A 26,415-nucleotide genomic window follows, 5' to 3' on the forward strand; every position below is an offset into this window, starting at 1 on the left:
TGGAACCAGAATTTGGCCTTCAATTTTTTTCACTGCTCTGGGCCACAATTTCCCAGTTGCTACAAGTAATTGGCTCCTGTGACACTGAACACACCTTTTTCCAAACAATAAATTAAAGCATCCTCATTTTACAGATGAGAAAACTGAGTCTGGGGCTCAGACAAGGGGTTGGGAGTGGAAGTCACTCCCTCATGGGGGACGAGGCTAGGAACTAGCAGAGGCGGGTCTCAACTGACGCAAATAGAATTCCCAAGTCTCTGAAAGTCCTTCCCGGCGCTGCGTGAAGAATGAGCGGGCTGCTGGACTCGTCGCAGGGGGTTACAGGGAGACTAAACTAGCCAGTCGAGGGTGTGGCGAGTTTGGACTAGTTGCAAGGGTGTAGCGAGGGGTCTACTCGCCCGCGATCAGGACACGAGCGCCACAAACACGACCTGTCAGGGACTCGCAGTCCACCCAGCCAAAGGAGGTGGGAGGAGCCAGACAAGGCCCGTCCCTTACGTCACGTCCGGCGAGGCGGGGCTTCGGGGCTTTCCCCGGGATGGAGGAGGGAGTATCGGTTAACCCCTCCGTGGCTGGGCGGGCTGGAGCTTCGAGGGCCGGAACCCGCGAATTGGGGCTCCCCAGCCACACCCCTCGAGGGATTTAAAGGGACAGGAGGGGCTGGGCCCGGTCGAAGCCCGAACCTTGCGAACGGGCATGAGGCGCTGCCCGTGCCGGGGAAGCCTGAACGAGGCGGAGGCCCAGGCGCTGCCGGCGGCAGCCCGCATGGGACTGGCGGCGCCGCGAGGGGGGCGGCGGCGGCAGCCAGGGCAGCAACGACCTGGGCCCGGAGCAGGGGGCCCGGTGGGGCCGCCGGAAGGGGGCGGGCCCCGGGCCCGGACCGAGGAGTCCAACCTCCACACCGAGCCCGAGAGGGCCAGCCTCGGGCTTGCGTCGGGGGCCGACGGACGGGCTGAGCCTGAAGCTGCTGGCCTCGGAGCGGAGACGGAGCGGCCCAACACAACGACGGAGCCAGGCAAGTCCATTCTCCGGACACATCTAGGAGGGAGCAGCCACTGGTCAGAGCTGGAGACAGCCGGTGACTGGACAGAGACTGGGACAGATGGCTTTTGGGCTGATCCACACAGGACTGACCTCCAGTCTCAGCCCCACAGGGCTAACCTCTGGGCACAGCCAGGGGTTGACGGGCCCTGGACAGAACTAGAAATATATGGGTCACAGACCCAGTCAGAGAGGGCCAAGCCCGGGGCGGATAACCTCTGCACCCACCAGAACAGGTCAAGCGTCCGGACCCAGCCAGAGGGGGTCCCTCTCTCAACAGAGCGGAGTGCTGACAGCTCTTGGAAACAACCGTTTACCGAGGGCTCCAGGACGCAAAAAGGTACCGAAGACTCTTGGACGGAGCTGCACACTGATGGCTCCCAGATACAACAGGACACTGAAACAGCCTGGAAGCAGCTTGACCCCTGTGGTTTCCCAACACAAGATACCGATGGCTTGTGGTCACAGCCCGGCACTGATGGACCCCAGACAGAACCTAGGACAGACTGCCTTTTGGGGGAGCCCAACCAAGATGACTCATTAGAGGAACCAGAACACAGGGAGTTGGTGACTCACCTGTACTCTCACCTGGAGGGTTGCCCCCTGACCCCTGTGCCCCGCCTCATTATCACTCCGGAGACACCTGAGCCTGAGGCTCGACCAGGGGGACCCCCCTCCCAGCTTGAGGCGGGCAGTGGTGGCTTCTCCTCGGCCTCCTCTTTCGACGAGTCTGAGGATGACGTGGTGGCTGGGGGCGGAGGTGCCAGCGACCCCGAGGACAGGTCTGGGGTGAGTGGGACCCATCCTGCCCTTGAGCCAGACCCCTACAGACCCCATAGCCCACCCCCCAACTCTCCCACCCCTGCCTTTCCTTTGAGAAGTTCTCTAGAACTCCAGCAGCAGTTTTATCTCCAGGCACCTCTTCCATCCACCAACCTCTTCCCTTTGACAGCAGGGTTCCTAGCTCTCCAGGCACCCTCCTCTTCATTCTCTCCTTTCCCCCACCTCCAGTCCTGGGGTCTAAAATGGATGGCTGCTGGCCAACTTCATGGCACCCAGGAACCCCTAAAAGTTGTGTGAGTCCTGTGAGTATATACACATGGTTTTGCAGCAAGGGTCTGTAACTTCTGTTGGATCCTCTGGACAGTCTGTGACCACCCCCCCCCCCCCAGACTTTAAAGAATACTAGTTTAGGGAGACAGAAAGGGTGCACTTTCTACCCCACTTTTCTTAGTCTGGGGCCTGTAGCTGCCTTAAGGGATCATCAGCTTTCAACACCCCTAAGCTCATTCACTTCTGCAGGGAGCAAGCGCCCAGTATTTTTTTTTAATCATTCTCAAAGGGCTGTGTGAACCCCAAACAGTAAGGGACCCCAGCCAAGGACTCTCCATCTCCCCACTGCATTACCCCCAGCTCCCCAGGGTGCTCCTGCAATCTCTTGTTTACATTCTCCATCCTCAGCTTGGGTGCGGTTCTCTGCTGGTGAATCAGGAGGGCTGGCAGGGCAGGTTCAGGGAGGGAGGGTCAGTGCAGAGGCAGGTATGAGAGCCTCCCATGGGTCAGTCTGCTGGATCCTCCCATTGTCCTGGGGCCCCTGGCTGGAGCCTGCCCTGAGCCCCACTCACCCCACATGCTTCGCTCTCTGAACGTGCTCACACATGTGGCCTCAGGTGTAACAGACAGGCCTGCCCCAGCCTGCCTGCACTGACCCTCTGGGGCTCTGCTGTTGCTATTCCCTCTCCCTATTCCCTCACCTCCTTGGCATCTCATAGCAGCTGAGCTGGAGTGAATGAAGGAAAAAAAGAAACTCTCAAAAAAAAAAACCCACCCAGCTCTCACTTATTCATGCCCAGCCCTGTGCCAAGCTCTTTTGTTGATTTATTTATTTTTTGGTTGCAGCTTGCTGCATAAGGGATTTAAGCTCCTCAATCAGGGATCAAACCCTCTCCCCTTGCATTGGGAGTGCAGAATCCAAACCACTGGTCCGCCAGGGAAGTCCCTGTGCTGATCTCTTTGCTTATATCAGCTCATTTAAACTTCACAGCAGCCCTATGAGGTAGATTCCTTTATCTCCATTTTACAGATGAGGAGACTGAAACACACAGACCTGTCCAAAGTCACAGACCTTGGAAGGCACAGATTCCAAATTTTACTGAATGATAGGCACTTTTTCTAAGTGCTGTATATGTATTAACTCATTGAATCTTTCTAACAGCACTGTAAGTTTGGGATTATTATCTCCATTTTACAGAGGGGACACTAAGGCCTACAGAGGTGAGATCACTTGCTTAGAGTTGGCCTCGTCCAGTCGGAGCCTAGATTCTAACTCAGTTCTGACTGAGTTGAAAACCCAGGCATTTTCACCCCTATAATGTGTGGATCCATTCCTCCTCATCTGCTTTCCTCTGGAGCCTTTCTGTCTTCAGTGTTTCCTCATCCTCTAGAATCTGCCTCCAGGGCCCAGCTGTGACTAACATATGAAGGTGCCCAGCTCCAGAGTCTTCCATGGTTCCCCAGGGCTTTCCTGATAGCGACCAGGAGTTTGGTCCTGAGTTCACAGCTTCCTGTCTCCAGGCTCCTTCCTCTGTTCAGCTTCCCTTCTCCCCTCCTGGCCCCTTCTGCTGTTGCAACGGGGCCTAAGTACATGCTGTTCCCTGAACACACTGCTGCCATCCTGCCTCCGATTGTTGCTCAAGCCATTCCCACCACCCAGAATACCCCTCGCTTCCTGCTCCCTTCGTTTTGAAATCCCATCTGACCTTACAGACCCAGCTACTTTCTTCCTTTCCTCCCCCCTTCCTTCCTTCTCACATGCATCCTCCTAATCAGGCAACAGACAGTCCCCAAGTCCCTGCTATGTGTTTGGCTCCATGTTGGTTTTGCTGGGAACACAGCAGTGACCCAAATGCTGCCTGCATGGAGCTCCCAGGTCACTGGGAGGAGACAAACTCATCACCAGGCAGTGACAGCTTGGAGGGGTCAGGGCTGGGATTGGGGAAGCGCACAGGGTTGTGGGAGTCCAGAGAAGGTGACTGGCCAGACCTAGGGTATCAGGGCTTCCTGGAGTGGGGCGGGGGGCGGGGGGGAGGCATGTGAGCTGAGGGCATGATGAAATCTGAGACAGCCCAGATTAACCATCAGATCTAAGAAAAAAGAGAGAGATAAAGAAGATACTGAATCTGCTTATGATTAAAAGACAGAAAGAAAAACACACTTTCAATCAACTTCCTTCAACCCAAACTATATTTTTGGAGCACTTATTCTGTGTCAGGCCATGACTGGGGACATGCTTGTAACCATGGCAACCTCAGTTCTGCCCTCAATCAAGGCTTGTAATCTGGCAGGGCTGTGGTGGATAACCCCAGGGCACTAGGGGCGGACCAGAGATAGAACCCCAACACTACAATGTGTGATTTAGGCAGGTGACTTCACCCCTCTGAGTCTGTTTCCACCCCTGTAATATAGTCAACAATCCTCCTGGGATGGTGTTTTTAGGACTAGGTGGGTTATGCCACACTGAGCCTTTGTCATTGTGCCTGAAATGTTCCAGGTGCTTAGTAAACAGGAACCTTCATTCATCACCTCCTCTCCATGGCTGGCAGCTGGAGAGGGGAGGGAAGAACCCTTCCTGAGTCCTGCAGTCCAACTCCCTGGTCTGTGTTTGACCTTCCCACCATCCATTAGATGTCTGCTAGGTAACGGGGTTTTCAGGGTGTAGGAGATAACATGACTTTGACCCTCAGTGGAGGGAGATGAGCCATGTAGGTTTTTTCCTCTGGACCACAACTCGTTTTCCCAATCCTTGCTAAGAGTTTGGTATGTGCTTAGAGCAGAGAAGGTATTTGTTTGTGTTTGTGTGTGCGTAGGTAGTGGTAAAGAACCCACCTGCCAATGCAGGAGACGTAAGAGATTCGGGTTTGGTTCCTGGGTCAGGAAGATCCCCTGGAGGGCTTGGCCGCCCACGCCAGTATTCTTGCCTGGGACATCTCATAGACAGCGGAGCCTGGTGGGCTGCAGTCTGTAGGGTCACACAGAGATGGACAGGACTGAAGCGTGCATGCATGTGTGCGTGCACGGGTGTGTGTGTGCGCTCATGGGTGTGTGTGTGCATACGCGGTGAACTCAGGCCCTAACCAGTTCTCAAGATGCTCTTGGCTGAGTCAGCAGGATACAACTAAATCCTTGTTTTCTGTTGGCGTCTCTGTTTTATTTGCTGCCACCTTTTCTCTGCATCTAGGTTTCATTTTCTTTCTCTGTCATTACCTCCTCTCCCATTCTGTTTCTCTGTTTCTTTCTCTTCTAGTAACTCTGTGTCAGTGGGAAGAGGTCAGGACTGCTGTAGTAACAAACAGCGCCCAAACTTAGTGACTTGGAGCAACGAAGGATGTTTCTTCTCTTTTGGCTGTGCTGCCTGTGCGATCTTAGTTCCCTGACCAGGGATTGAACATGGGCCCTCAGCAGTGATGGGTGAGGCGAGGGCCCCCTGCTCCATGCTGCCTTCACTCAGCTGCTGTTTCTCTTCCCACAGTGCCCTGCCCGCCCCGCCCCCTTCTTTAACAGGAAAAAGAACATGGAGTCACTCACTGGCTTTAAGACTCCACCTAAAAGCGACACTTCCACTCACATTTCATTGGCCAAAGCTAAGTTCGAGAGGGCAGGGGTATCCCTGGCAGGGAGGCGGGCCTGAGGTCTTTGGTGAGCAGCTATTAGGGCCGCCACAGTTCCTGTCTTTGTCCCTGTCCTCACTTTGTCCCGTCTCCACTTTTCTCTCTCTGTTGTTCGGCCTCTATCCATCAACTCCTTTATCGTTTTCCCTGGAAGATCTGACTGCCGTCAGGAACAGCAGGCTTCCCCATTTTTGGTGTGTGTATGTCGTGGAAAGATGTGGGGTGTTGCTGGTGACTACAGCAAAAGCTAGCCTATCTTTACTTCTTTGAGAAGGACAGAGAGACACAGATACAAAGTGATCACATTGAGGGACTTCCCTGGTGGTCCAGTGGTTAAGACTCTGCTCCCAACATAGGGTTCGATCCCTGATTGGCCGAGATCCCTTATGCTGTGCAGCCAAAAAAAAAATGATGACACTGAGATAAATGGAAAGGGACTCTTCTCACCTTTGCTGCGGCGTTGGGGGGGTGCTCATGATTGCTAAAGTGAGCTTTGCTCACCCCAGTGAGCTTAAGCCCAGTGATTCCAGGAAGCTCCCCCTGGCCCTTGGAAAGACCCCAGGCTGCCCCTTGGTTCCCTCTCAGAGCACTCACCTCACCCTCCCTTCCTGGCCTCAACCCTGACCCCACCCTCTCTGCCCCACACAGAACAAGCCGTGGAAGAAGCTGAAGACAGTTCTGAAGTATTCGCCCTTTGTGGTCTCCTTCCGAAAACACTACCCTTGGGTCCAGCTGTCTGGACACTCTGGTGAGAGCGGGCGGGGAGAAGGGTGGCTGAGGGGCAGGCCAAGCTGGGCAGAGGTGCCTGGGCGGGGAAGGAACCACCCTTTGTACTTTAGGTCCCCCATCTGTGAAATGGGCTTAGTGGCAGTCTATAGTTCCTAGAGCTGTTGCGGCACGTGCTTAGGCTGGGCCGGGCCGTTCATACCTCAGGATGGAGGGCTGTTTCTTGTTAGCCTGGTGTCAGGGTGCTGGCAGGCAAATCTTTGACCATGGAGACAGAGGGGCCTGAGCTTGAATCCGAGTTCTGCTCTTTATTTGTGGATGGCCCTGGGCAAGTTGCTTTCCCTCACTGGGGCCCTGCCCCTCCTAAATGGCAGTTACCAGCCCCTGTCCCTGTCTGTGTCTGGAGCAGAGTAGGCCCCCAGGAAACAACAGCTATGGGGCTTCCCTGTTGGCTCAGTGGTAAAGAACCTGCCTGCTGATGCAAAAGATGGGGATTCGATTCCTGGGTGGGGAAGATCCTTTGGAGAAAGAAATAGCAAGCCACTTCAGTATTCTTGCCTGGGAAATCCCATGGATAGAGGAGCCTGGTGGGCTACAGACCATGGGGTCAAAAAGAGTTGGACTCAATTTAGTGGCTAAACAACAACAAACAACAGCTTAAATGTCATCCCCCCATCCCCCCAGGACCTAGCACAGTGTCTTAAGCACATAGTAGCATGAGGCCAAGCATCTGGCATTTTTGGTCAGGGGCTAGATAATAAATATAAAGTACTCAACTCTGTTTTTGCAATATATAAGCAGACACAGATAATGTATTCCAATAAAGCTTTTTTTTTTTTTTCTTTTTACAAAAACTGGCAGTGGGCTGGACTAGACAAATTGTTCCTATCAACAAAGGGAAGGGAACTTATCTTCCTGTTCATCCTCAGATCTGAGTCAGAGAAAGGCAAAGTCCCCCCCGCCCCCCACCACCAAAACCGGCAACACAGGCCTGCCATCTGTATGTACCCTAGTTACTATTGCTGAGTTTAAAAAAAACGAAAACAAAATTCAAAACTTAGTGGTTTGGGAAAAAAAAACAACTTCGTGGAATAAAACCACCATATTATTACATTCATAAGTTTTGGGTCAGGAATTCAGACAGAGCATGGCTGGGATGGCTTATTGCTGCACCATGATACCTGGGAATTCAGCTAGGACAATCGAAGGCTGCAGGCTGGAAACCTTCGGAGATTCATTCATTCACACACCAGGCAGTTGATGCTGGCTGTTGGCTGGTTCTCCGTTGGGACTGCCAGCTGGAAAGCCCATGTGTGACTTCTCTGTGTGGCTGCTTGGGGTTCTTCACAGTATGGTGGCCTCAGCAGATTTCTTACTTGGTAGCTCAGGACTGAAAGGCAAGGGTCTGTGATAACAAAGTGGAGGCTGCATCTCAGACTCTGAAGTCATAGTGTTGACAGTCAAGATTCTGTCAGAATCAAGGGGAAAAGAATTAAAGAATTAGATTCCACTTCTTGATTGGAGTGGCAAAATTCTAGAAGAGCGTGTGGACATGAGCTACTCTTTACTCATCATGTATATATGATAAAGACAAAACAAATGCCCCAGGAGAAGGGTTCATGATTACCGTTACAGACATTTTGGAAAATATAATCTGAAAATACTATCTGTCATTCTGATCTACACTATCTGCACGGCCCAGGAAATGCCAGATTTGTGAATTAACAAGGTCCGTTTGTTAGCACTCTGGGACTCCAGGCTGAAACAAATGCAGATCTGCTCGGGAGAGTCATGCTCTTGACTCAGCTCTCACAAAAGTTCTCACTGCTGATCGTGAGCTCATAATCCAAAATTACAAAACAAGTGAGAACATAGTGTGCTGGGAATCTGACTCTGTTTAGACAAAAATGCAGAACTAGGCCCTTCCTTCACCAACTCTGGCCAATATATTTTTTTTAATTGAAGGATAATTGCTTTACAGTATATTGTCGTTTTCTGTCATACATTAACAAGAATCAGCCATAGGTACACCCATGTCCCCTCCCTCCCAAAACTCTCTCCCATCTCCCTACCCATTCTACCCTTTTAGATTGTCACAGAGCACCTGTTTGAGTTCCCTGAATCCTACAGCAAATTCCCACTGGCTATGGGAATTGGCTATTCCCATTTACATATGGTATTGTAAGTTTCCATGTTACTCTCTGGATACATCTCATCCTCTCCCCTCCCCCCATGTCCAGAGGTCCATTCTCTATGTCTGTTTCTCCATTGACTCCCTGAAAATAAATCCATCTTTTTTAGATTCCATATATATGCATCAGTATACAATATTTATACTTCTCTTTCTGACTTACTTCAATATAATAGGCTCTAGGTTCATCCACCTCATTAGAACTGATTCAGATATATTCCTCTGGCCAAGATTTTGAGAGCTGCAGGGAGGGAGAGAAAGTATCGCAGACGGGTCAGGCAAGATGATGGTGGCCAGGATCTGAGACAGACAGCGAAGTGGCTCATTCAGTTTCTGACCCTCTTGTTGATGGCTGCTCATAGGGAACTTTCAGGCAGGAGAAGATGGTTGGATTCTGAAGCGTTTCTGTCAGTATGAGCAGCGCAGCCTGGAGCAGCTGATGCGTGACCCCCTGCGGCCTTTTGTGCCAGCCTACTATGGCATGGTGCAGCGGGACGGCCAGACCTTTAACCAGATGGAAGATCTCCTGGCAGACTTTGAGAACCCCTCCATCATGGACTGCAAGATGGGCAGCAGGTAGGTTCAGGGGCAGCCATGGGGCAGAGGTGGAGGGTTGGGTGAACGTTTTTGAAGATAGCACCAAACCAATCTTCCTTTTAAACAATACTTAATTATTTATTTCGCCGTACCAGGCCCAGCCTGTGGCATGTGGGATCTTTAGTTGTGTCATGTGGGATTTAGTTCCCTATCCAGGGGTCAAACTGGGCCCCCAGCCCTGGGAGCACAGAATCTTACCCATTGGACCACCAGGGAAGTCTTAAGCCAATCTTCAAAGTGGTTGTACTAGCATCCTTTCCCACCAGCAGTGTATGAGAGTTCCAGTTGTTTTATCTTGTCATCGATGCTTTGTATTACCTGTTTAACTACTTTTAGCTATCTTGGCGGGTATCTCTTTATTGTTTTAATTTCTGTTTCTCTGATGACCAAAGAAATTAAGCGTTGATTAGCCATTTAGATATCCTCTTTTGAAAACTGCCCATTTTACTGTTTTGTTTTGCTCATTTTTCAACTGGGCGCTCTTTTTGTTATAAAGATCTGTAAGTCTTTATATATTCTGGATACAAGTCCTTTGCTGTAGGTACACACACACACACACCATTCTCTCTCTCTCCAACTCTCCCATTTCACTCTCATAACATCTTTTGATAAACAGAAGTACTTTTAATGTAGTACAGTTTATCAGTTTATTTCATTACTGTTAGTAGCTTTTAGAGAAATCTGCCTACTTTAAGATCACGACGATCTCCTGTGTTTTCTTCTACAGGTTTTGTTTTCTCCTAAAATCATTTACTTACTTTTGACTGTGCTGGGTCTCTGCTGCCGCGAGCGCTTTTCTCTGGCTGCGGCGAGTGGGGGCTGCTCTCTAGCTGTGGTGCACAGGCTTCCCGGTGCAGTGGCTTCTCTTTGTTGCAGAGCACGGGCTCTAGGGTGTGCAGGCTCAGTAGCAGTTGTGGTTCCTGGGCTCTAGAGCACAGGTTCAATAGTTGTGGCATATGGGCTTAGTAGCTGTGTGGCATGTGGGATTTTCCCGGACCAGGGATCAAACCCGTGTCTCCTGCATTGGCAGACAGATTCTTTACCACTGAGGTACCAGGGAAGCCCCTACAAGCTTTGTTTTAACTTTCACATTTAGATCCACAATCCATCTAGATGTAAATTTTATATATGGTGTGAGGCAGGGATTGAGGTTCATTTTCTCTTTCCATATGGATATCCTGTTGGCCCGGTAGCATTGAAGACTGCTCTTTCCCCATTGAACTGCAGTGCCTTTCTTGTCATAAATCGAGTGAATGTGCTTGTGTGTCTGTTTGTGGACTCTGTCCCAGTTCACTGATCTATTTGTCTATTCTTGTGCCATACTATAGTTTTATAACACTCCTTGATATCAGGGAGTAAAAGTTCTCCAGCTTTGTTCTTCATGGTTTCCCTTGTTACATCCTTTGTGTCCCAGGACCTACCTGGAGGAGGAGCTGGTGAAGGCGCGAGAACGGCCCCGGCCCCGGAAGGACATGTATGAGAAGATGGTGGCTGTGGACCCCGGGGCCCCCACCCCCGAGGAGCATGCCCAGTGTGCGGTCACCAAGCCCCGCTACATGCAGTGGAGGGAGACCGTGAGCTCGACCTCCACCCTGGGCTTCCGGATCGAGGGCATCAAGGTGAGGCCCAGGAGCTGCTGGCCTGTTTCCGGTGGGCTAAGAGCTAGGTCTGAGACAGAGTGACAGAAAAAACAACCAACTAGGATGTCAGAAAAAACTGGAAAGATGCCAGATCTGGAGAGCAAGCAGGAGACTGCAGAGGATGGAAAACAGGCTGGGAGAGGCCCGCTTCCCTGTTCCTGCCACGTCTGTCGCAGACCAAGTTTTATCTGTCCACCTGCCTGAAAGTCTCTTGATTCCACCTTCTTTCCCCCTCCCAGAGGCCCTGTCCGCGTCCAGCCCCACCTTCTCCTACCCCAGCCTCCCTGGGCTCCCACATTCTGGACTTACCCACTCTGATCCATCATCTGATACAGCAGCTGGATGGGCTTTTTCCTCCTTATACAGAAAAGTTTTCTCTTTTTTCTTCTTCTTTTTGTTTTTTGTAAATTAAATCTAATTCTGTGAATAGCTATCCACCACAGTTTAAAAGTCAAAATAATGTAAAAGAAATCTCTCTCCCAACCCTGTTGCTCTCCTTCCTGTTCTGTGCCCCCACCCCTCCAACCCCACACCTCCTCACGGGGAACCACTTGATCAGTTACTTATATTTCTTCCTGTATATACAAACAATGCAGCCTACATTTTCCTCCCTTTCTTACAAAAGATGGCATGGTCCTGGAGAGTTTTCCTTATCATTGCAGAGAGAGAGAGATTTTCCTCCCCTTCTCCTTCCTTCCTTCCTTTTCGCTCTGTATTAGCTCTCTGTGGGTGTGCCACAAGCCCCTGTAGATGGCACAGTGAAGTACTTTCATTTCTTTGAAAGGGTTCTCCTGTCTCCGGCCACAGGCCCTCTGTATTTGCTGTTTCCTGTGCCAGGACTGCTCTTCCCCCTTCCCCTGGCTGACTGACTCTCAGTTACTGTCCAGTCTCCTTCCAAATTCCACTTCCTCTGGGATGCCCTCCTTGATTTCTGTCCTACTAGTTCAGGGCCTCTCCTCACCTCCTTATAACTTCCTACACTCCCTTATCTTATCTCCCTTTGTGATGATCTTATTCAGTATCTGCCTCCCTCATCTAATTACACCTGTGCTGTTACCTGTGTGTTACCATTGCCCACAGGGCACCTGGCATAGCCTGGCAGGATGACTCAGGGGGCCCTTTGTACCTCTCTCAGATATAACAAGTAACATTAATCTCCTTTATTTTATTGCTTCTCTGCCTTTTGACTAAGATCAAGTGTAGTATGGGAGCTTCTCAGATGGCCCAGTGGTAAAGAATCCGCCTGCCAATGCAGGAGATACAAGAGACGCAGGTTTGATCTCTGGGTAGGGAAGATCCCCTAGAGTTGCTGAGTCGCTAAGTCGTGTCTGACTCTTTGCGACCCCATGGACTGCAGCACACCAGGCTTCCCTCTCCTTTGCTATCTTCCAGAGCTTGCTTAAACTCATGTCCATTGAGTTGGTGATGCCATCCAACCATCTCATCCTCTGTCGCCCCCCTTCTCCTGTCCTCCATCTTTCTCGGCATCAGGGTCTTTTCCAATGAGTTGGCTCTTCACCTTAGGTGGCCACAGTATTTGAGCTTCAGCTTCAGTATCATTCCTTCCTAACGAATATTCAGGGTTGATTTCCTTTAAGATTGACTAGTTTGAGCTCTGTGAAGTCCAAGGGACTCTCAAGAGTCTTCTCTAGCACCACAATTCGAAAGCATCTCTAGTATTCTTGCTTGAAAAATTCCATGAACAGAGGAGCCTGACGGGCTACAGTCCATGGGGTCACAAACAGTCAGACATGACTGAGCGGCTGAGCACTTCATTGAGTGGTGCCCAGCGCTGTGCTATGGATCCTACACACTCAGGCTCTCCTAATCCTTATACCAGCTTTAGGAGGTGGGTATTAACACAATCCCATTTTCCAGATGAGGAAATCAAGGTTGAGGCAGGTGAAGTGACTTGCTCAAGGCCACCAAGTTACGAAGTATCAGAGCCACGATTCAAAGCCAGATCCAAGCCTCTCCAAAGCCCACTTGGCTAGACTGGTTCAACCAGGGGGTTTAAGTTCAGACCTGAAGGACTGGTTGCTCAGGAGTATGACCTGGGGCTGAGTATGACCAGGTGGGCTGGCTTCCCCTGAACAGCAAGTACGCCTGGAGGCAGGTAGTTGCCCCCCAGAGGTGTCTGAGGCTGCTTGGTGTTGGGTGTGGGAAAGAAAAGCCGTGACACCCCTCGTCTTGCAGAAAGCCGATGGGACCTGCAACACTAACTTCAAGAAGACACAGAAGCTGGAGCAGGTGACAAAGGTGTTGGAGGATTTTGTGGACGGGAACCACACAATCCTGGTGAGCGGGACACCCAGGCCCCCAAGTTTGGAAGCGTAGGACCGCCACATCCTTGTTCCTCCTGTGTTAACCATCTTTTGCTTCAGCTGACGCTGGGCTGGCATTGCCCACTGTCTTGTCAGGGTGGGCAGGTCCAGGGGTGCCCTGCTGTCATGTCTGGTGGCTGCCTCACTGTCTCAGCTCCTGGCTAGATCGCGCAGCAGGCTGGCCTGGGCTTGTTCTCACAGTGGAAGCAGCAGGCCAAGAGAGCAAGCGAAAAAGCAAGGTCTCTCAATGACTGAGCTCAGAATGGCCACCTTCATTCCTGCAAGGTTCTATTGACCAAAGCAACTCATACAATCAAGCCTAGATTATAAGGGAAATTCTGCCTCTTGGTAGGAAAAGCTGCTAGGAATTGTGGGCATTCATGTAATCTACCAGCTATACTCTTGTCTGTGCCACCTTGATGCCTCCAATCCCACCCCCCCGCCCCCCAATTTCCCCATGGCTCCTCTTATCCCATCCTGGCTGGGGTCTGCCCACTCCTTTGGGGGGAATGAGATGGAGTGAGATTTTAAGGTGGGTACAGACCCACAAAGTCCATGAACTAACCAAGAAATCTTCCCTCTCACCCACAGAGAAAGTACGTGGCACGCCTAGAAGAACTTCGTGAAGCTCTGGAAAGCTCCCCCTTCTTCAGGACCCATGAGGTGCGGGCCCCAGCGGCCATGGGAACAGAGGGCCCTGTGTGTGTTGGGGGGTGTCTGGGTCCAGTGGCCTCAGGAGAAACCGCTGACAGTCACCTGCCAAAGCTATAAAAGGAGACCCTGAAGGAATTCCCTGGCAGTCCAGTGGTGAGGACTCTCACTGACCAGGGCCTGGGTTCAACCCCTAGTCGGAGAACTAAGATCCCACATGCCTTATGGCATGGCCAAAAAAAAAAAAACGAGCCCCTCCCGCAGGTTTGGGAGGTTGCTTCTTTAGGGTAAGCAGCATCAGGAATTTTAGGGGGACAGTTAGGAGCATGGACTACAGGCAGACAGCCTGGGATGAAGGCTGGCCCTGCCATGTGACCCGGGGCATGTGACCTACCCCCTTGGGCCTTGGTTTCTTCCTGGTGGAGGAAGGGAAAATAGTGCTTTCCTTATGGAGTTGCTGAGATGGACCTGAGCGAATATAGAGTGCTGTTCAGAGTGCAGAAGAGCTCCCAGCTCTTGCGATGATTTTGTAGCCATGATTATTTAAAATAACTTCTCTTTATTTGGGGCTGTATCAGGCCTTAGCTGAGGCATGCAAGCTCTTTGCTGTGGTTCTCAGGCTCAGGGATGGTGGTGCTCAGGCTTAGCTGCTCTGTCGCATGTGGAGTCTTAGTTCCCCAACCATGGATTGAACCTAAGTTCCCTGCATTGGAAGGCAGATTCTTTTCTCTTGGAAGAAAATAATTTTATTTATATTTTTGTCTTTGGCTGCACTGGGACTCTAGCTGTGGAGAGCAGGGGCTACTCTCTAGTTGCGGTGCAAGGGTATCCCATTGCAGTGGCCTCTTGTTGCGGAGCGTGGGCTCTAGGGCACGTGGGCTCCGTCATCACAGTTCCTGGGCCCTAGTGCACAAGCTCAGTCGTAGTTGCGCACGCATGAGCTTAGCTGCTTCACTGCATGTGGGATCTGGAATGCGGATTCTTAACCACTGCATCACCAGGGAAGTCTCCATAATTACTCACAGTCATTGTTCCCTGCATTCCTCCTTTGGCAGCTCTCCCCCTCCCCTTTCCCATGCTTTCCCAGCCTGTGTCTCTTTGGAAGCCGTCACCTCTCTGGGGCTGTCTCAGGAAGTCTGTGGTGACGTCACCAGGTGTATCTCCACGCTCTTTCATCTCTCTCTTCCAAGTCCCTCTGTCCTCTTTTTCCTGTTAGCACTGACTGCCGAAAGAGCCACATCTGGGAGTCAGGCGGGCCCGTGTTTGAACCCCAGCTGCCTGGGCAGTGGCTCTGCAGGCCTGTCTTCTGATAGGACAGGGCCCCAGTAGCACCTGCCTCCTGGGTAGTGAAGGTTAAGTGGACTAACTTAGGTAAAGCCCAGCCCACAGGAAACCCTCAGTGTGTGCCAGTTTTTACTGTCACATGTCATCACTGACCGTCACCCTCATCATTGTCACTGCCTTTGAGCTTCACATGTGAGGCACAAAGAGGTGGCTTGGGGACTCCGTCTCTTCTATCCTCGTGTTTGGTGTCACTTGCCTGGTGACTAGAATCTGAAAAAAAAAAAAAAAGTTGCCAAGATTTAAAACCTGAGACTTCACGCAAAAATCGGGATTTCTAGCTTCCTTTGGACCACAGGAGACGTGGCAGTCCTGGGCTCCTCCCCATGTGCCAACAGCCATCCAGAACTGGGCGGCGTCGCCTCTCCTGACAGCCACCTGCTCAGCTGCCCCGTCATCTGCGTTCTCTGGAAGAACTGATGTTTGAAACCCAAGTAGCAAAAGGGAGGGGCTTGCAAACCTGTAGTTAGACAAGAGGAAGGAATGTGTTGCCTTTTTTTTTTTAAGTTTATTTTTTAGAAGTTTATTTACTTCTGGCTGTGCTGGGTCTTCGCTGCTGCTGCTCGAGCTTTCTCTGGTTGCAGAAAGCGGGGGCTGCCCTTTGTTGATGTGCAGGCTTCTCTCGTTGCAGAGCACAGGACCTAGGGCACATGCGCTTCAGTGGTTGTGGTTCCCGGGCTCTAGTGCTCAGGCTCAGTAGTTGGTCCGCAGCATGTGAGATCTTCCTGGACATGGGACCGAACCCATGTCTCCTGCATTGGCAGGCAGATTTGTTACCACTTAGTCACCAGGGAAGCCCTGTATTTCTAAATTAAAAAGAAAAAAACAGCCCAGTATCTCCCTAGGGTGGCGTGCTCAGCTCCACAAGGCAGCTTGTGAGCTGTGAAACGTGGAATGCCGCAAAGGGAGGGGCTCTTACCATCATCCCCATTCTACAGATGAGGAAACTGAGCCTGGAAAAAAGGAAGCCACTTGCCTCGGATCACCAGTAGCAATTCCCTGGGGCTGAGTAGCTGCTGCCCCTTACCATGAGGAGGCATTATCCACACCCTCAGTCCCCACCAGGCTCCTTTGACCCATTTGGGATCCTGCAGGCATTGGATTTTGTACTCCAGTTTGAAAAGGGGTAACAGCTAACACTGTTTTACATCAAAAACTTTCTTATTTTAGCTGTCAGGTCTTAGTTACAGCTCTCGGGCTTCTCTGGTCACTGGCTTCTTTCTAGTTGCAATGTGCAGGCTTAGGAGTTGCCTCACTCCTTGTCCGCTGCATTGCAACGTGGATTCTTAACCACTGGACCACCAGGGAAATCCGTATTTTGCATTTGTTTATACAGGCAAGTCTTCTAAGAGCTTTATGTGGATTACTTCTATAGATAATATGCATAGCAGTCTTTGAGGTAAATGGTAAGGAGAGTTAAAAGTCCCCTGCCCAGGGAGGGGCATGCAGCCTGTAAGTGGCAGAGCTGGGGCTTGAACCCAGGCAGCCTGACTCCAAAGTCCATGCTATCAGCCACCCTCTCAGCTGTCTGCTGGGGCAGGGACCTTGGCTGTGCCTGCCCCTCCCTTTAACCTCCTGCCTCTCCTCTGCAGGTGGTAGGCAGTTCCCTCCTCTTTGTGCACGACCACACCGGCCTGGCCAAGGTCTGGATGATTGACTTCGGCAAGACCGTGGCCCTGCCTGATCACCAGACACTCAGCCACCGACTGCCCTGGGCTGAAGGCAATCGCGAGGACGGCTACCTCTGGGGCCTGGACAACATGATCTGCCTGCTCCAGGGCCTGGCCCAGAGCTGACCTGCTTGTCCACAACCAGGTTCATTTATTGGATGGTACCCATCTGGCTGGAGGGGCCTCGAGATCTGCCACAGGGGAGCTGAAGTCCAGGGATGGGAGAGGTGGCATCGCACACCACGCAGGACCAGTGTGGAAGATCCGAAGGGCCTTGGAGATGGGGGTGGGGGCCCGCGCCACCCTTTGACAAGATGGGAGGTTGTTAAGAACCGGAGAGGCAGTGTGACCTGGCTGGGGCCCGTGGTTGAGTCAGAACCAGACTGGGCCCCTGACCAGCCAGGAGGGGATGCAGCGGCCGCAGCTAAACCACGCGCCCTGAAAGAACGCAGTGCCCACGCTTGCACAGTTCAGGCGTGACCTCGGGCCTGTCGCCACAAGAGTGACTGTGACCACGGCCCCTCCCTCTGCGGGCTGAATGCTGGCGGGGCTGGAGAGCCAGACCTCATTAGCGAACAAACGCAGCAGCCCTCCTCCCACCTAGCAGTTATGGCCCCTACTCTTCAGCTGGGGGTGGCTGAGGCTGGCAGAGGCTGTGCGGGTGTGGCGCTGTGGGTTGGGCCTGAGGGCTGACACCGCCGGGCAGGGCTCGGTTCACCCTGTCCTACTGGCCCCTGTCCCCACGGGCTCCTTCCCTGCTCCCAGAACTGCTGACCCCCTGCCGACCGAAACCACAGCCACATCCCGTGCCGCCACTGTGACAGCACCATCTCGACCCTCAGGCACCAGCCTCAGCTGGGGACTTCCTCCTCCTGCCCTTTCTGTCTCCTTCCTCCTAGAGGGCTGCGGTCGCAGTGAGGGCTTTCTGACGCCAGGCAGACTTGGGCCTGGCTCGGGACCCAGCTACTCTCCTTAGGAGCGCCCCCTCTCCGGCCTCTGCTGGGAAGATGCCCTGCTTGGTTGGGCCTGAGGTGCAGGGTGGGCGGGGCTGGCAACCTGGTCCAAACCAGAAGACCCCAGCACCCTGAGGTGCAGGTGGAGTCCCTCTGTCCTCCAGCTCCCAACTTTGGGTTCCTGGCCCACCAAGCTGGGCTGGGGGAAGAGAGGTGCCCCCTCCCCCTTAGCCAAAGCTCTCGCGTGGTCTTCCAGGCTGAGGGTTGCTCCTTTTCTACTGACCATCTTTATACTTATTTATACGAGAGGTAGTTTGATGGGGTCACACTGGGGATCAGGAGGCAACATCGCTTCACTGCCTTCCCCCTGCAACGACACCCCAATAAACACATTTGTAGTTCATTTCGTGGAGTCTTTTTTTTACATCTGGAGCTTATGGGCTCAAAGCTCATAACTGGGGCATTAGCGCCACATGAGGTGAGGGGATGACGACAGGTCTGGGGTAGAAGTGGGCTCAGAGCTGGTGGTTCATTCATCAGCTTCACTGAGTTGCTATTCTTGGGCCTGGCCCGCTCCGACCCCACCTGTCTAGGTGCTATGTGCCTGGCTTGAATCTGGCCCTGCCACTGGCCAACCCTGTGACCTCAGGCCAGTGACAGTACTTCTCCAGCCTGTTTTTCCCTCAAAAACAGGGAGGATCTAGTGCCCTCCTTATAGGGTTGGAAGACTTGATGAGTTAACTGTGAAGGGGTTGGCACAAATAACTAGCAGTGGGAGCTTTCGCTTTTTAAATTAGGAGAGAACACAGGTGGGGGAGGTGCTGAGCCTGAGGTCCTCTTCCCTGAGGAAGTGATAAGGAACCAGGACCGTGGAGTTCAGGGGTTGTAACGGAGGGCTGGGTACAGGCAAAGGACACCCCAGGCAGCTGAGACACCACTGGTGGCAGAAAGTGTGAGGAGGAACCTGGGGCGAGGGAGACAGGTGAGTTTAGTATCCAGGAGGATGCAGCACGAGGAGCATGCAGGAGGTGCCGGAAGCTTCTCTGGAGGGCAGTGGTGAAACGTGGTTTGGGTTTTGTTTTTGGCCACACCATGTGGCACGCAGGATCTTAGCTCCCAACCAGGGATCAGAATCTGTACCTCCTGCAGTGGAAGCACGGAGTCTTGACCACTGGATCGCCAGGAAGTCCACAGTTCGTGTTTTAAAAGGCTTCTCTGGCTTGACGTGAAGACACTGGGAGGCAAGGGGCGCAGGGAGAGGGTGGTCAGCAGCCAGAAATGGGTGGATGCAGCACTGATGGGGGTGGGGGGTTGCTGAACAGCCCTGGGGTCTCAGCGGTTGTCATTCTCTCCCCTGCAGAGAGGCAGCTGGTCTGTGTGGCTCCTGGCTATAACCCCAGCCCAGAGTAGGTGCTCAATACTGGGAGGTGGGCTTGGGGGAGTTGGGGTGATGCCCAGGATGGATTTGGGGGACCCTGAATGAAGGATCTCTGGTTTGAGGTTCAGTCCAACCCCTTGGGCTGTCGCTCAGGGAGAGAAGCCGGGGAACTCTGTGGCTGGTGACACAGCTGAGCTGGGGCCACAGCAGCCTAGTGGCTGGAGTCCTGTGGTCGAAGGAGCAGGGCCTGGCCACAGAGGCCGGCCCGCACCCCGCCGGCAGGCACCACATACTCCCGGCCATCCGCAGCCCGAGAGGGCGAGAAGTCTGTCAGCTGCAGATTGCTGTCCCGGACTTGGTCATAGTCCCACAGCTGGTGGTGCCAACTCTTGCCCTGCTTGGCGAGGAGGTATACAGCCCCCGGGGAGCCTTCTTCCGGCAGGGACGGTGGCTGTTGGGGTGTGCCGGGCACTGGGTGGAACAGGCCTGGCAGCTCAGGATCCTCTGAGTAGCCAAGGCTGGGCACATGCTGCACACCCAGCAGGACCCCTGCAGGGAAGAGGGGGTGGCTGTGAGTAGGAGCTGAGCCCTGACGAGGGGCTGGGGCTCCCGGAGTCCCCCCACTGCCCTCCGGGGTGGGCGCTGCCATGAGCCCTGCACTGACACAGCGTGGGCACAGCTGGGCTTGGATTTGAACCGATGGTGCTGGGCTTCAGAACTGCAGGCATTTTAAGCCCAGCCTGCAACAGCCTGTCAGCACAGGGAGGTGGCCAAGGCAGCACTGAACAGAGCAGACACCACCACCTAGTTGCTGCAAGCTGTCTAGGAGAGCTGTGCTCAGAGGTGTGCAACCAGGGCGCCGCCTTCTACCAGGCAGGTGGGAAGATGAAGCTGCTGACTATAGCTAACACTGAGACATGGAACCCACCAGGCACCACTTAAAGAGTTTGAACATTCAAACAGCCCTCTGCCCTGGGGACTGTTCACCCTGATTTCCAGATGGGGACCTGGAGATCCAGAGTCACAGAGCCTGGGAGTGTCTGGACCACGTTTGCAGCCCAGTTTGATCCTCCTCTGTGCTCTGAGTTTCTTGTTTGGGAAAAACCCTGATTGACAGATGCTGAAGTACCTGTTCCCGGCCAGGACCCTGCTAACTACCCTGTAGGGACAAAGGTGGTCCAACCCTGACTCCTGCCTTGAGTAGTGTGGAGGGGCTGGCATGAGGGTGAGCATGTGAGGAGGGGAGACGGGATCAGGGAGACCCACAGTGAGGGGCCAGGGCAGGGGAGGGGAACCCACCTGCACTCACAGCCCAGTGGGCCTTGTGGCCCTTCCTCTGACATGGCTCGTGGTTGAAGTCCTCGTCGTAGCTGCGCTGCGGTCAAGGCCAATGCTGGGGGGCGGCCCCGGGACACACACACACATACTCGCCCCCGACTCTCCCCATCCCAGCCCGGCTCCCTCCCTGACCCTGGGATACGGGATTAGGAGGGGGTGTCCGGCGACAACGTGCTGCAGGACGTGGTCTCTGTTGGGACCGCCCAGGCCGCCGCAGAGCACCTCTGCCTGGCAGCCCAGTGCCTCCTGGGCCAGCCTGCCCATGTCAGCCACTGCAGGGACAGAACAGACACACGAGGAGCAGTCACTGTGTTCCAGGCACCGGAGAAAGGCTTTTAGCAATCAGTGCCTATAACCCTCACTGTGAGCATCATCTCTTTGTGCAAATGTGGAAAACGAGCCACAGAAAGACACAGATCCTGTATTAATGCATGTGTGTGGAATTTGGAAAACTGGTACATATGATCCTACTGGCAAAACAGAGACACTGACACACAGACGCAGACAGTCAATGTATGGATACCAAGCGGGCGGGGGTGAGAGGAACGGGGAGATTGCAATTGACACCTATGTACTATTGATACGATGTATGAAATAGACAACTAATGAGAATCTAGTGTACAGAACAGGGAACTCAATGCACTATGGTGACCTGAATGACAAGGAAGTCCTCAAGAGAGGGCGTACATCTACGTGTACGGCTGACTGATCCTGCTGTCCAGCAGAAACTGACACAACATTGCGAAGCAACTCTACTGCAAAAAAAATTCAAAAAAAAAAAAAAAAAGTGAGGCACAGAGAGGATAAGTTGCTTGTCTATGGTGACGCAGCAGGAAGTGGCAGAGCTGGGCTGGGAACCCAGGTGGCCTGGTTCCAAAGTCCACCTCATAACACTCTGCTCTTCTTCGGCAGGGCGGAGGAGGCGAGGGAAGAAGAAGGGTGCAAAGAACAGAACAAAGTCCCCCATGTGCCTGATGTGTCCCAGCCAAGCTCTCCAGTCCCCTCCTGCAGGACATCTGGGTAACACCCTTCCACACCCAACCTACCTGAGAACATCTCCCCCTGGACCGTGTATCCTCTCTCCATGGCCACCTGCACGAGCCTCTCCAAGGGGGTGCCGCTGGGGGGCGCCAGGAGGGTGCCTGCCATCCACAAGGCCACCAGCCCACACCTGGGGAGAGACAGGCCCAGTCCCCCAACCTCTAATTCGAGTCTTTCCTGGCCCCCTCTGCCCTGGAAGCTGGAGTGTAGGGAACAGTTTGCCGCCACGGGGGAATTCCCTTGTCTCCCAGGTCAAGTGGGGAGACCTGACTTCCCCCTCCTAGCAGAGAGGATGGCCAACGCCTGAACCCAAGGCTGGAGGGCTAAGGTGGAATGAGTGGGTGGCAGGTTAGGCAGACATGTCACCTGGGCTTCCAGGAGGAGCAGGTGCCAAGGGGGACTCAGAGATAATGGACTTGTTTGTTTCAATTTACTGTGCATGCTCCCAGGACCCTGACATGGGTAAGTTCCCCTTCTCCTTCCCCCTAGGCTGCCTGGGACGAACCCACTCTTCCCACACTCCCCGGTCAATCCTCACAGAGGGTGGTGAGGGCAAAGGCTTGAGGGCACAGCCGGCCAACGGGCTGGGGTCCCGAATCAGGGTACGTACTGAGGGCCTTCTTGTATGAGGGAGGGCAGGTCAGCACAGAAGAGGATCCACTGCAGGTCACTTCTGAAACTGAATCAGAGGCGCATTCAGGTCACGAGGGAACCAGATCCTAGGGTCTCACCCTCAAGGGCTGCTCTTGGCTGGGTCAGACTGCCTTCATCCCTGATGAGACACTTCCCTTCCCCACCTGTTTTCTCATCTGTTCAATGGGAATCATTCTTCTGCCTGCTACTCCCTGCTTTTTCTCAGCCATTGAAGGGGCAAAGAGCAGATGTGCAAAAGCTTTGCAACTAGGAGTCAGAGGAATTTATTAGAAGGGGTGTCTCTATATCATGTTGAGCCCTAGTGGCTCAGTGGTAAAGAACCAGCCTGCCAATGCAGGAGACTCGGGTTTGATCCCTCAGTTGAGACGATCCCCTGGAAAAGGGAATGGGAATCCACTCTAGTATTCTTGCCTGGAGAATCCCATGGAGAGAGGACCCTGGTGGGCTACAGCGGCAAAGAACTTGACATGACTTAGCGGCTGAGCACGCATGCATGCTCTACACCATGGATGAAAAAATTAACGAAAGAAAGAAGAGAAAATTTTACTGGAGCCAACCTGAGGATTATAACCTGGGAGACAAGTCTTTCAGAACGCTCTGAGGACTTCTCCACCCATCAGATGTCAAAACACAGTTATATGTTAAGTTTTTGAGGCAAAGGGTTGCCAAAATATTACTGACAGTTTACTCAATCCAGATCTACAAGTACAAAGCAAGTTGTGGGACATGGGTCATTTTGACCCCTTAACAAGATTAAGAAGGAAAGTCTTTTGATGAGATTGCTGCTGCTGCTAAGTCACTTCAGTCATGTCCGACTCTGTGCGACCCCATAGACAGCAGCCCACCAGGCTCCCCTGTCCCTGGGATTCTCCAGGCAAGAACACTGGAGTGGGTTGCCATTTCCTTCTCCAGTGCATGAAAGTGAAAAGTGAAAGGGAAGTCGCTCAGTCATGTCCGACTCTTCGAGACCCCATGGACTGCAGCCTAACAGGCTCCTCCATCCATGGGATTTTCCAGGCAAGAGTACTGGAGTGGGGTGCCACTGCCTTCTCCGTTTGATGAGATTAAGAAGGAATATCACTCTGTAAGGAGGTCTGGTAAATGCACACTAAATGGGAGGGAGGAGGCCCAAATGGGCAAAGAAACAATTCACATTTAAATTTTATCTTGCTGGGACTTCCCTGTTGGTCCAGTGGTTAAGACTTTGCCTTCCAAAGCAGGAGATGCAGGTTTGATCCCTGGTTGGGGAACTAAGATCCCACAAGCCCAAACGACCAAAAAACTGGAACATAAACAACAGAAGCAATACTGTAACAAATTCAATAAAGACTTTAAAAATGATCCACATCAAGAAAAAGAAATTTTTCTCGTCTTGCCATAAAACATGAATTTAATTTCATCAATGCTGAAACTCTCCATGTTTTCTCCTCTCAAGCCTGTTCTTCTCGCAGTTAGGATGAAAATCCCTTCACTCAGCCTTGAGCAAAACCAGGTGACAGCTCCAGGCCTAAGAGATCACTGATAAAAGTCAGGCCCAGCCCCTTCTAGGGGAGGCCACTCAGAATATTTTGGTGATTCCAATCCTTCCCCCCTCCCAACCAGGGCTCAGGAAGTGCTGGGCAATGTGCTTATATCTCTATCCCAAAGCCAATGAAAGGGCAAGGCTGGGAGGCACCTTCCTGATGAGAGGAGATACCACAGCACATTGGTTAAAAGCAGGGCACCACCCCCGCCCCGCCCTGCAAAAAGCAGGGCGCCCCATTGCCATGCCCTTCCTCTTCTAAGCACTGTGGCCAAGTGACTTAACCAATGTGAATCTCAGCTTCCTCATCTGAAAAATGGGGTAACAATAGTTCCTGCCCTGAGAGGGGAGAGATAAATTCAAAGGTTGAGTTTAAAACAGATATGCTATTTTGTATCTGGAGGAGGGCATGGCAACCCACTCCAGTATTCTTGCCTGGAAAATCCCCATGGACAGAGGAACCTGGTGGGCTACAGTCCATGGGGTCACAAAGAGTTAGACGCGACTGAAGTGACTTAGCATGTATGCATGCATGCATATATGTATGTGTGTATGTGTATCTGAATCACTGTGTTGTACACCTGAAAATAACATGACCTTGTAAGTCCACTATACTTCAATTAAAAAAAAGAATAGTTCCTGCCCCATGGAATTGCTGAGGCAATTAATGAGTAAAAAACACTTAGAACAGCACTTGGCATATATAGATAATGGGTGGTTGTTACTTGCATTCAATTTGCCTCTCTATGGGGGAATTCCCCAGCAATCCAGTGGTTAGGCTCTGTGCGTCCATTACTGGTGATGTGGGTTTTATTCCTGGTTGGGGAACTAATATTCCACATGCCACACAGTGCAGCAGAAACAAAAAACAAAACAATTCGTCTTACTATACCTGGGGCCTTTAGGACTGATTATAAACTTGTCTAGAGAACTGGAAATTCCTTCCGGACAGGTCATTTCTCCCTTTCCCCTTCACCCCCAGCCCATGTCTAGGCCCCTTCCGTCCTGCCTGGGTCTCTGTGTGCTCCAGCTTCCTTCTGGGCCCCTAGCCTCCAGTCTTACCATCTCCACTCCTGGAAGGCAGCCTCCCTCCCTCCCTGGAAGGGCACAAAGCCCTTCCACAGCTCCCCAGAGCCCTCAGGACAGTCCACCTTCTTTCACAGCAACCCTCCCCACCCCACCCCCCGCCCCGGCTCCAATGCCCTGTGTAGGGCTCCTGGCCACCTGGGAAACCCCACATTTGCCCCTTCTCTGTCAAATATTTGCAGATCCCTGAAAAGAACATCTCTTCATTTCACTTTTGGGCCCAGGCAAAAGCTATTTACTCTTCTCATCAAGAAACTTCCTCGACAGCACTCAGGGGTTCCCTCCTCTAGACAAGCCCCTGGGACCCCCCACTCCTGAGGCACCACCTCCCTCTAGACTCCCTCCCGACGGCTCTGACCTCTCTGGGCTGTCACTGTGGTGGAAGGAGCAATCTGTTTCTCCCACTGGATGAGGTGCTCTCAAGGAGCAGGAGCTTTCTTCACTGCTGAAGGCACACAGCTACTGAAAGCGTCTAAATAGGGAGCTGAAGCAGACTGTTTGCCCTTGAGAACATGGGAAACCCCAAGAGAAGATGACTGAAGTTATGTGGGGAGAGGTGGTTGGGTGAGACCACGGATGGGAGGGATGGGCCATGGGACCCTACCGGTCCTTGTGCAGCTTCAGGAGCCTCTTCACGTCCTCTCTGCTCCCGGGGACTGGGCCGGCCCTCTCCAAGGCCTCCTTCAGGAGGTGACTCTTCTCTAGGCCGAAGACATGAGGGGGAGCAAACCCAGTGGTAGGGGGCGGAGGCGGCAGTGGGGGTGGTGGGGGAACAGGGGCCTGGAAACTCGAGGGTGGAAAAGGTAATTCGGGGAGGTTTAGGGGAAGGGGAGGAAGTGGAATATTAAGGGCCTGGGATGCAGGGGTTTCGGGAGGAGGAATTGGTGGCTCTGCAGGGGGAGAACATGGAGAAATCATTTTGGTCTGTGACTTAGGCTGAAAGGTCGAGAATGGGAGAGAGGGGACAGATCCTCCAAAATGTGGTCACAGGGATGGAGAGTCTGACAGTCTTAGAGCTGAACTCCTGATCTGGGAGCTGAAGTTGGGACTGCAAAAAAACAGGGCTAAAATCTGTAACCTTGGGAGCAGGGATTGAAGCTGACGCAAATCACAAAGAATCTGAGGGTTAAGGGGTCCTTTAATGTGCAAACAGATCTGTGGTACAGAGTTGGGATGCAGAGCTCAAAGAGAGAGGCTTAGTAGGAGTTAACTTCTTATCCTGGGCTCGTTTAGAAAGTTAGGAAATTATGGGACACGAAAGCCCAGGCCTGGGGCAAGGCACGTAAAGCGTGGGATTGAGGACCCCTGGGCTAAAAACTGGAAGAATTTAGAAGAGATCCTACCCCCTTCGCACCTCAGACCGGAGTTTGGAACCTTAGAGCTGACCTTTGAGTCAGAGGTCAAAAGGACACTTGGCAGGGAAATTAGCCTAGTTGTGGAGAAAGTCCTGAAATCGGGGCGCAACGGGAAGTCTTGTGGGCTGGAGAAGGCTCACAGGTTGGAGGTCGTTGGGAGCCCCCATACGGCTGGGGTAACAGGGCCGGGCACTAAAACGCGCCTACCCTTGCCGCAAAATGGCTGCCGCAGCGTACAGC

General features: G+C 52.7%; 2 protein-coding genes across 7 annotated transcripts; one reads left to right on the forward strand and one right to left on the reverse strand.

Annotated features, from left to right (window-relative positions):
* The first annotated feature begins 668 nt into the window (after positions 1-668).
* Positions 669-18,204, forward strand: ITPKC (inositol-trisphosphate 3-kinase C). Its single transcript, XM_004015262.5, has 7 exons — positions 669-1,830; positions 6,357-6,456; positions 8,988-9,201; positions 10,637-10,841; positions 13,059-13,160; positions 13,778-13,849; positions 16,771-18,204. The coding sequence occupies exons 1-7, from the start codon at positions 697-699 to the stop codon at positions 16,972-16,974; spliced, it is 2,031 nt and encodes a 676-aa protein (XP_004015311.3). The 5' UTR covers positions 669-696; the 3' UTR covers positions 16,975-18,204.
* ACTMAP (actin maturation protease) lies at positions 7,246-26,412 on the reverse strand. Of its 6 annotated transcripts, none has more exons than XR_009596212.1 (7): positions 25,425-26,412; positions 22,169-22,237; positions 21,564-21,688; positions 9,981-15,391; positions 9,421-9,601; positions 8,789-8,866; positions 7,246-7,902 (listed from the first exon to the last, which is right to left on the reverse strand). XR_009596212.1 is itself a non-coding variant. In XM_027978298.3 (7 exons), the coding sequence occupies exons 4-7, from the start codon at positions 21,664-21,666 to the stop codon at positions 19,391-19,393; spliced, it is 642 nt and encodes a 213-aa protein (XP_027834099.1). In that variant the 5' UTR covers positions 21,667-21,688; positions 22,169-22,237; positions 25,425-25,521; positions 26,383-26,412; the 3' UTR covers positions 18,201-19,390. The 6 variants fall into 6 exon arrangements, 5 of the variants coding, with proteins under 5 accessions (XP_027834099.1, XP_042088013.1, XP_004015312.2 ...); XM_027978298.3 differs by lacking the exons at positions 7,246-7,902; positions 8,789-8,866; positions 9,421-9,601; positions 9,981-15,391 and adding exons at positions 18,201-19,728; positions 20,479-20,549; positions 20,660-20,789 and having other exon boundaries at positions 25,425-25,521; positions 26,383-26,412; XM_042232079.2 differs by lacking the exons at positions 7,246-7,902; positions 8,789-8,866; positions 9,421-9,601; positions 9,981-15,391 and adding exons at positions 18,201-19,728; positions 20,479-20,549; positions 20,660-20,789 and having other exon boundaries at positions 25,425-25,521; positions 26,207-26,412.
* Between the last annotated feature and the right edge of the window lie 3 nt (positions 26,413-26,415).

The sequence above is a fragment of the Ovis aries genome, chromosome 14, assembly GCF_016772045.2.
Source record: "Ovis aries strain OAR_USU_Benz2616 breed Rambouillet chromosome 14, ARS-UI_Ramb_v3.0, whole genome shotgun sequence".
Lineage (NCBI taxonomy): Eukaryota > Metazoa > Chordata > Mammalia > Artiodactyla > Bovidae > Ovis > Ovis aries.

Coding starts and splice junctions, on each gene's coding strand:
- ITPKC (XM_004015262.5), top strand. CDS start 697: ATGAGGCGCTGCCCGTGCCGGGGAAGCCTGAACGAGGCGGAGGCCCAG. Junction 1,831..6,356: donor ACCCCGAGGACAGGTCTGGG/GTGAGTGGGACC, acceptor TGCCCCACACAG/AACAAGCCGTGGAAGAAGCT. Junction 6,457..8,987: donor CCAGCTGTCTGGACACTCTG/GTGAGAGCGGGC, acceptor GGCTGCTCATAG/GGAACTTTCAGGCAGGAGAA.
- ACTMAP (XM_004015263.6), bottom strand. CDS start 25,738: ATGATTTCTCCATGTTCTCCCCCTGCAGAGCCACCAATTCCTCCTCCC. Junction 21,689..22,168: donor CTCATACAAGAAGGCCCTCA/GTACGTACCCTG, acceptor GTCTCTCCCCAG/GTGTGGGCTGGTGGCCTTGT. Junction 20,550..20,659: donor GGACACCCCCTCCTAATCCC/GTATCCCAGGGT, acceptor ACCGCAGCGCAG/CTACGACGAGGACTTCAACC.